Genomic DNA, 9,220 nt, shown 5'->3' with positions numbered 1-9,220 from the left:
GCAGACACAGTCCAGAGCTTGGCTGTGTGCCTGACAGTCAGATGCAGACACAGTCCAGAGCTTGGCTGTGTGCCTGACAGTCAGATGCAGACACAGTCCAGAGCTTGGCTGTGTGCCTGACAGTCAGATGCAGGATTTTGGTGGGGTTGAAGGTGCTGTTGAAGGATTGCGAAGAACCGGAAATGAGGTGGCGGCCCCTGACAGAAGTGGTATTGACGAGGGAGAGAATGAACCACACAGCGATGCAGGAAGGTGGCCATCTCCACTGTAAGCAGAGTGGAGGTCGGTAACACTGTAGGAGTTTACTGCTAGTGGATCCTCAGGAAATCCTGTCTAGGGAAGAAATCAGACCCCACCCAAGGTCATATACATTCAGGCTTTAAGTGTGGGACATTGCTATTTTAACGTAAGAGAATATTATATTTATGTTAGCCACCTTCACAGCAAACGTTAATTGTCCTAGAATTTTTGCCTCTCAGCTAGCAAAAATATCTCTTAATCAGAGACTCTGGGGTGAAAGGTTCCGTCCCATCTCATGTATCAATAATTTTCCATCTTTCTGTCCTGCCTTATTTGCTGTGAGAGGTCAATTCCTTGATCTTCAGGGTCTGATGCTGAACTGGGACATGGAGATATTTTTTTTTTTTATGCTGGGACCAGAAGTGTTACCTGTGTTTCCCAAGTGGGACATGAGAGGACCTGAGCTTATCGCTTGGTGGGTTGTCATTTGAAGGCAGTCTGGAGGAGGGATGTCATTATTTGAGACATCAAACCGTATGAAATTAATAAAATGCATAGAGGATTGCTGTTCCTGCGATGGGGACTCACAGTAGCCAGGCCTGTGGTCCTGAGAGCTGTGATGTTGGTGAATCATTAAAGCGATGGCAGCGCCTGGCAGTGGCAGAGGACTAGGACCCACTGTCTGTCCTGGTTGTGGGGTAAGCTCACGGCCGCCTTTAATAACGCGTCAGAGCCACAGGTTGCCAGTACATGTGGTTTTATCATCTTTATCTGAGAGCCCGTGGACTGAAAGGAAGGTGGTGATAGTCACACATCAACACTCTGGCAGAGCCCAAGAACAGTCCTGGAAAGTGGAATAAATGAAAAGGAAAACAGCTTGGGATTATAGTCGCTGATAGATGCCCACAGTGCCTTGAAGAGAGATGGTAGAACAAGCCCAGATGTGAAGGAAGGCTGTGAGCACTGAGAGGCAGAAGTGGAGGGGGTGGTTCTAGTACGGCAGTGTTGCTGTGAGTGTCCTGCTGGCTTGTTGGTAGCTCACACTCAGGGCTAAGGCTAAGGGGGCAGCTGTAAGACCCCGGCTTGCTGTCTGTCTGTCTGTCTAAGAGTCTATCCCGTTGGTCCTTATTATTACCAATCATACTGACTTTTGGATGAACTTCCTGCTGGGTGTGTGGCCACCCAAACAGGTGGACAGAAATAAAAATCAGTGTTTTTTCTTTAAGTTATGGTCTCCCGATTCTCTGTGTTCTATCACTGTGGCATCTTGTCACACATCAAGGACTTGTTGAAGACGTGACTCTCCTCACTGTAGAGTGAATGGCTTACAGGCCGGCCTCTGATCTCTGTGACCTCTTTCTGAAATCAGCTTTAGGACACTTAGCAGGTGTCCTGTTGTCCCCTGGTCCCCTGAACGTGCCAACCTGGGAGCAGAATCTAAAGTACTGGGTGTTTAGTCCTGCATCCTCAGGGCTCTGAAAGGCTCCGGTTCCTTTTCAGGTTACACTGTAGCGCTGCCTTTGTTAGGTTTCCCTGAGCTGACTGTCTGGGAACTGGTGGCGCTGAGCTGACCACCTCAGTCTTCTAGCAGAGTGCTGGGATTGTACCCTATTGCTTGATTCTCTTTTCTTGCAGGGCAATAAGTACTTCAAGCAAGGAAAATACGATGAAGCCATTGAATGCTACACGAAAGGCATGGATGCTGACCCCTACAATCCCGTGCTGCCAACAAACAGAGCGTCAGCTTACTTCAGACTGAAAAAGTGAGGGCTCTGTGTGTGCAGTGGGCTTCTCTCTGCTTGCTTTGCTTTCTCTTCTCTTCTCTTCTCTTCTCTTCTCTTCTCTTCTCTTCTCTTCTCTCTCTCTTCTCTATTTCTTTCTTTTTTTCTTCTTCGAGACAAGGTTTCATTCTGTAACAGTCTGGAACTCTGTGTAGACCTGAGATCCACTGGCCTCTGCCTCCCTATTGTGATCAAAGGCAGCACCAGCCTGCCTGCCTGGAGGTTTCCAAGAGGCTTTTCATAAACTGCAGAAGAGATTGAAAGAAAGCACACCGCCGCATTTCTCTCACCCTGCAAATTCCTGTAGGCCACTCCCTTATGGAGTAATGTATTTCATTCATTGTAAACATTTGGGTCTTAACCAAGCGCTCTGAGTTGGTGTACCAAGGAGTCTCTCCCACGGAAGTCAAGTAGTGATGTTCTTTACCTAATTCATTTTTAAAAAGTTGTTGTGGCGGAGGGCTGGAGACTCCTGACTATCCCGTTTGAAGCCTGTGTTCACTCGCTCCCAGCACTAGCAAGGGGCCGAGAGGGAGAGGCAGAGAGAGAGGGAGGCAGAAAAGAGAAGAAAAACTAATTTGTTAAGTTCTTAGGTGTTAATTTCTTCGTATTATTTGAAAAACTGTCTTTGCTATTTACTCTGCAGACCTTTCTATGGTAAACTTAAATTATATTGCAATAGTTGCTTATCTTTACATTCTGCCGGCTCTGAAGTGCACAGTTAATGTTGGGGACATTACATGCACGTAAACTGACCTAGTGCGGGCGTTTCTAAAGACAAGCATTCAGCAGGAAGACATTTCCACTGCTGTAGTTATTTGGAAATAGAAATGACATTGCTCTCTCTTCTCTTTTTAATTCTTTCCTTTTCTTTTTATTCTTTTCTTTTTTTTTTTTCTTTTTGAGACAAGGTTTTATTCTGTGCCCCTAACTGGCATGGAACTCACTGTAGACCAGGCTGGCCTCACAGAGATCTTCCTGCCCTGTCTCCTGAGTGCTGGGATTAAAGGTATTTATCACCATGCTAGCTAGGCTTTGAGATCTTTCTGTTGTTACTATAATACATATATCACATTTTTAAGTTATGGAGGGTAATACAGGCCTGCTGACAGGCCTGTAATTCCAGATACTCAGAAGCAGATGCAGAGAAGGACCCTAGATTTAAGGCCTGCCTGGGCAACTCAGAAGGGTCTGCCTGCCTCAACACACAAAGCCAGGAGTGCTGCGAGTCGCTCATTCATGCTGAGCACTTTGCACACCGTAGTAGGTGGAAAAGGTGGCGAAAGCCCACGTAGCCTTCTGGGCTGCTTCCTGTTTCCATTGGCATTACAGAGAGTGTCTGTTCTGACTCCTTAGCAGCATGGGCGCAGATCGGGCTTCTTAGGTGTTTACTGGGTATAAAATGGTTTTTCTCTTCTCTTCTCTTCTCTTCTCTTCTCTTCTCTTCTCTTCTCTTCTCTTCTCTTCTCTTCTCTTCTCTTCTCTTCTCTTCTCTTCTCCTTTCTTTTTAAAGATAGGGATTCTAACCCAGGTTGGCCTCTAACCTTCTGTGTAGCTGAGGATAGCCTTGCACCTCTGGTCCTCTCCCTGCTACCTCCCCCCCCCCCCCCCCCCCCCCCCCCCCCGCCAATCCCCCAGGGTTTCTCTGTGTAGCCCCTGGAACTCCCTCTGTAGAGCAGCCTAGCCTGGAACTCAGAGATCCGCCTGCCTTCCTCCACCTTTCTTTACCGGTGTGCCTCATCATGCCCAGTTGTGGGGCTGGGATTGAACCCAGGTTTCGTGTTTGCTAGGCAGGCACTCTGCAGATGAGCCACAGTCCTGTGTCTGATTCCCTCCCGTCCTCTGAAGCAATCAGATGTAGGGTCTCATGCAGTCTCATTAGGCGAGCACTTTGTTGTTGAGCTGTATGTCAAGCCTATGTTTTGTTTTGTTTTTGTTTGTTTTTGTTTTTGTTTTTCCTTTTTGGTGGGAGAAGTAGTTTCCTTTTCTGTTGTGGGTTGAGATAAGTTCCTATTATGCAGTGATGGCTGGCCTGGGATTTATTATACAGAGCAGACTGACCTTGAACTCCAGCCTTGCCTCTGCCTCCCGAGCTGGCATTGAAGGTGTGCATGCATCATCATGACTAGCAGCCTGTGTATTCTTTAAGCTATTAATGACATTGGACATCTTTTTTATATAAGTAGTCATGTTTAAAATTTTTCTTTCCTGTGGAATGCTGTTTTGTATTTTGCCCATTTCCTATTAGATGTATATTGATTTTTTAAAAGTTCTTTACTCTGGAAGCATAACTCTTTGACATTTGTTTGTTTGTTTGTTTGTTTGTTTATTTCTTTAGCGACAGGGTTTCTCTGTGTAGTCCTGGTTATCCTAGCTTTATTGACCAGGCTGGTCTCGAACTTAGAAATCCCCTTGCATCTGCTTCCCGAGTGCTGCCCCACAAGCAGCTCAGCAGCTGTCTTATGACATTTCTGTAGCTTGTCTCTTTTTTTCTTATAGAGTCTTGAAATCCCACAAAAACACAGAACTTGCCTGGCGTGGTGGCACACACCTTTAATCCCAGCACTCAGGAGGCAGAGGCAGGCAGATCTCTAAGTTTGGGAATTCAGGGCAGGCCTGGTCTACATGTTGAATTTCAGGTTAGGCCACCTAGGGTTACATAGTGAGAACTTGTCTCAAAAAAACCCCAAATCACTGCTTCTATAGATGGGTGTGTTGAGTAGTAGTGTACTATAGTGAATATACATAGTATCACATACAATAGTGGACATATATAATATTGTATACAGTAGTGACTATAGTAGAGTATATAGTAGCATATATAGTAGTGCATATGCAAAGTCCTGAGTTTTGTTCCCTGCACTGGGGTAGGGTGAGGGAAGAGATCTTTTTTGAGTTTAATTAAATAAAAGAAGGGGCAGAAGTGCGTGTACCTGGGAAGTAAATCGGCTTTTAATTGTTTTGCATTTCAGGTTTGCTGTGGCTGAGTCTGACTGTAACTTGGCAATCGCCTTGAGCAGGACTTACACCAAGGCTTACGGCAGGCGAGGTGCAGCTCGGTTTGCTCTGCAGAAGTTGGAGGACGCCAGAAAAGGTATTCCTCTCCGAGGGTCCTCCTCACGTATTTCTTTAGTGATTTAGCTCTCAGTACACAGAGAACACCACGTCAGCACAGTGCTCTTTTTACGGAACGTTTTGAACAAAGCTTGCTGTTTTGGCAATTTTAATTTTTTTCTTTTTATAATTAAAAACCATACAGGTGCGAGTAAATTCATGGCGGGTGCCACAGTGTGAGTGGAAGCCAGGGACACCTGGAGGGAGTTGGTTCTCTCCTTCCACTGGTGGAAGAGGCCCAGGCTTGACAGGTGATGCCTCGACCTGCTAAGCCCCCAGCCCACCCCCTTTTTTTATTTGAAATTTAAAAGCTATCTTATTTTGGAGAAGAACGTCTGTTTGGCACTGGTCAGACTTTGTTTCATTTTTACGTAATTGGACATTGCCACAGCAATGACTCATGCCTCTGACCTTCAGTTCTCATCTGCAAAGAGCGATGAAGTCATCTTGGCTGTAGTGAGTCAGGAGGCAAGCACAGCACGGTTGTTTATAGTAAATTCTGTCTTGTTATTCCATAACAAGACCTGCGTAATAATGACAAAGTAGGGCTAGAACTTATGTGCGTGGGTTTTGCTCTGTGCTTCCTGATGGCATAACCCCCTGGGGCTGGTGGGCCATGGCTTGTGAAAGGACTTCCTTAGGGTTTTGTCTGCCCTGGGAGAGAATTAAAAGTGATTAGGAGCGCAATAGTTGTCATTGGTCATTTAACCGTAGAGTGACTGCTTGGGTGTCACCTGTGGCTGGTGGCTGTGGCTTGCACAGGTTGTAAAACCGTCCTCTTCCAAACGCCCTCTCTCCTGTCTTACTTAGATTATGAGAAAGTGTTAGAACTGGAGCCAGATAACTTTGAAGCAACAAATGAACTCAGGAAGATTAATCAGGTAAATTATAACCGTGTAAGTGCATTAGGTTTGAGTTTTATGTCATGGCAGTGAACGGTCCTTAGATTTTGTATATTCTTGAGATTTAAAAAAAAATATATTATTTTTCTGTGTATGAGTATTTTGCCTGTGTGCATGTGAGCCTGGTGCCTGTGGTAATCAAAAGAATATTGGATTTCCTGATACTGGAGCTATAGCCAGTTGAGGGCTGCCGTGTAAGTGCTGGGAATTGAACTTGGGTCCTGGAAGAACGGCCAGTACTCTTAACCACTGAGCTGTTTCATCAGCTCCCTGCCTCCAAATAGATTTCTTTTTTTATGATTTCACCATATTTAGCCCAGGCTAGCTTCAAACTTGAAGCAGTCATCCTGCCTCAGTCACCCAGGTATTGGAATTAGACATAAATATTATGATTTTATTTCATGTACTATTCAGTTTAACCAGACCGGTAAGGCAGAGGCGATACAGTGATACAGTGATGCAGTGATGTAGCGACACAGTGATGCAGTGATGCAGACCCCTCGAGGGGAAATATCTTTACAGGTTAGCTTGTTGACCCACTTAGAGAAAGTGATTCTTTAAATTTTTATTTTCCTTGAATTCTACCTACAACTCCATCAAGGCATTTTATTATATGTAAATTGTAATGCTATATAAAATAAAAATAAAATATGGTTTTTAAGAAAAGAGTTGGCTGAGATTTCCAAGGCTGTTGCTTGCTTTTCCTCCAAGGACAGTTTTAAATTGTTTTCCTTCTTTTTTTAGAAATATTTTTTAGTTGAAATAATTTTAAGATTTATGTTATTTTCAGTTATGTGCATGTCTGTGTTCATTAAAGGGCATAAAATTCTTTGGGAACTGGTGGTATGTAAAATTGTTTACATACAGGTGGTTGTGGACCACTGATGTGGGTCCTGGGACCTGGACCTGGGTCTTCTGTAAAAGCAGCGGTGCCTCTGACCACTGAAGCGTCTCCAGCCCAGCTTTGGGTTACGCCCTGACCAGTGTGTGTGTGTGTGTGTGTGTGTGTGTGTGTGTGTGTATGCTTTATCTCTGTGATCCATGCCTGCATATTCCGTCACTCTGTGTTGAGTGAGCTGCATGTTAGTGAGGGCCTAACCTCCTAGCAGTAGGAGCACAGCGGACACGGGTTTCCGGATGGCTCCAGTAATCCCAGCCCAGGTGGAGGGAGGCAGCAGAGCCTGAGTTTGAGGCCAGCTTGTGCTCCATAATGAACTTGAGGCCAGTCTGAGAGCACGTCTCAAAAAGAAAGGGGTGGTAGCCAGTACTCAGCTGTGAAGTGAGTGTCTGACAGTGCAGGGCCTGGCAGGCTTCTGTCACTTGGCCTTCCCTTAAAGCTGTAGCTGTTCTGCCATCTTGGCATGTTAGGAGAGAAGTGTCCGTGACCGAGGAAATCTGATTTAAATATCATTTACTGCACATAAATTGTTGATTAGAATCTCATCTTCATTATAGTTGCCAAGTGTACTTTCTTATCTATTAGGTCAAATAATAACTGAACAATAAATTTGGGAAATGTAGTAATGTGATCTCAGTTATTTCATGTTTGAAAAACAGCACCTAGAACAGTGCCTGGACTGTGTAGCGATTTGGCAAATATTTGTAGATTAGTAAATGCCAACTATATTTGCTGGATACTGCTTATTTTAGCTCAAATGTGGAGAATATTACATTTGTTTTATGTACATATATATGTATTGCTTTTACTTTAGTAAGTAGTAAGAATGAGTTAGAATACAAAGTATTCCAATTATCTGAGTATAAAGAAATTGTAACATGTTTTAGCAGTTTACATTTCAAGTCTAATATGGACGCGTCTTGCGTTACTTGTTTTATTTTAGTTGAGTGCTGTGTCTCCTAGGCTTTGACGTCCAAGGAAAACTCAGGTCCTAAAGAAGCTGCTGCCGCCGAGAGTAAGCCAGCTGCAGCAGAGAGCAAACCAAAGGGCGATCAGCAGGGCAGGCAGAAGGCCATCGCGGAGAAAGACCTGGTAAGCGATGGGGCTCTTTGCCGTGGGTCTGCCCTGCCCATGGCGACTCCTACTTTCTTGTATTTAATTAAATTTCTGTCTCTAACCTCAATTTTTTTTTTTTTTTTTTTTTTGAGTAGGAAGTGGAAATTAAGTATACTAAAATATCTGGAGGCTACTTATTCAACATCTGAGTTACTGATGCCTTAATACATAAGAATAATCACATGCAAAATAGCTATAAGCGTGTTTAGGTTTAGGGATCAAACTATATGTATTTATATGTAGGTAATTATAAATCTAATAGAGACAAGTTATAGTTTATTTTTATAATGTGCTTATAATTCATGCAGAACTTTCTGACTGAAATTTATATATTTTCAATTGAGAAGATTTAGTGAATTTTTAAGGAGGAAATGACCTAATTATACTTCAGTGTAATTTAATTTCATAGTCAGGCATGGTGGCACACGCTGCTAATCCTGTTACTCTGGAGGCAGAAGAAGTCAAATCTCTGAGGCCAGTCGGTCTACAGAGTGAGTTCCAGGACAGCCAGTGCTATGCAGAGAAACCCTGTCTCAAAAAACAAAAGTAAATAAATGAAGTTTAAAGATAGATATTTATTTTATATTCGATAAACATAAAGTACACATTTGTTTGCGCACATGCACGCACACTTGCGCACGCGCCTGGTGCCCTCAGAAGACTGAGGGGTTGCAGGTCCTCCACAAAGTGTCACTAACTGCTGAGCCGTCTCTCTAGTCCCTAATTTAATGAACTTACTGCCTTTTGTGGGTCCACAGAGGTCCCTAAAATGCACATACGAGGTTACTGGTTGTAATTTATTTTCAATCTAGTTTAACTTACATTGGAGCTGGGAGATGGCTCACTTGGTAAGAGCATAGGACCTGGGTTCGAGTCCCAGCACCCGCATCACGGCTCACAGCCATTTTTGTAATTCCAAGTTCAGGGGACCTCATACCCTCTCATGGCCTTGGACATCAGGCACACACAGGATACGTAGATAGATAGGCATGCAGCAAAACACTCGTACACATAAAATAAATAAAAATTAATAAATCTCAGCACTGAAAAAAATGTGTGCTGGGTGTGGTGGCACTTGGGAGGCAGAGGCAGGCGGATTTCTGAGTTCAAGGCCAGCCTGGTCTACAGAGTGAGTTCCAGGACAGCCAGGGCTACACAGAGAAACCCTG

At 44.1% G+C, this 9,220-nt stretch overlaps 1 protein-coding gene across 3 annotated transcripts in view; it reads left to right on the top strand.

The window, feature by feature from the left end:
• Rpap3 (RNA polymerase II associated protein 3) overlaps positions 1–9,220 on the top strand; it is a 32,019-nt gene that overhangs the window by 8,569 nt on the left and 14,230 nt on the right. For all 3 annotated transcript variants that reach the window (XM_021183488.1, XM_021183490.2, XM_021183491.2), the window contains exons 5-8: positions 1,876–2,003; positions 4,994–5,115; positions 5,946–6,016; positions 7,899–8,027. In XM_021183488.1, the coding sequence (XP_021039147.1) occupies positions 1,876–2,003; positions 4,994–5,115; positions 5,946–6,016; positions 7,899–8,027 (450 nt within the window). The remainder of the gene's footprint in view (positions 1–1,875; positions 2,004–4,993; positions 5,116–5,945; positions 6,017–7,898; positions 8,028–9,220) is intronic.

Source organism: Mus caroli, chromosome 15 (genome assembly GCF_900094665.2).
Source record: "Mus caroli chromosome 15, CAROLI_EIJ_v1.1, whole genome shotgun sequence".
NCBI lineage: Eukaryota > Metazoa > Chordata > Mammalia > Rodentia > Muridae > Mus > Mus caroli.
This window is presented reverse-complemented; position numbering and strand designations above follow the sequence as displayed.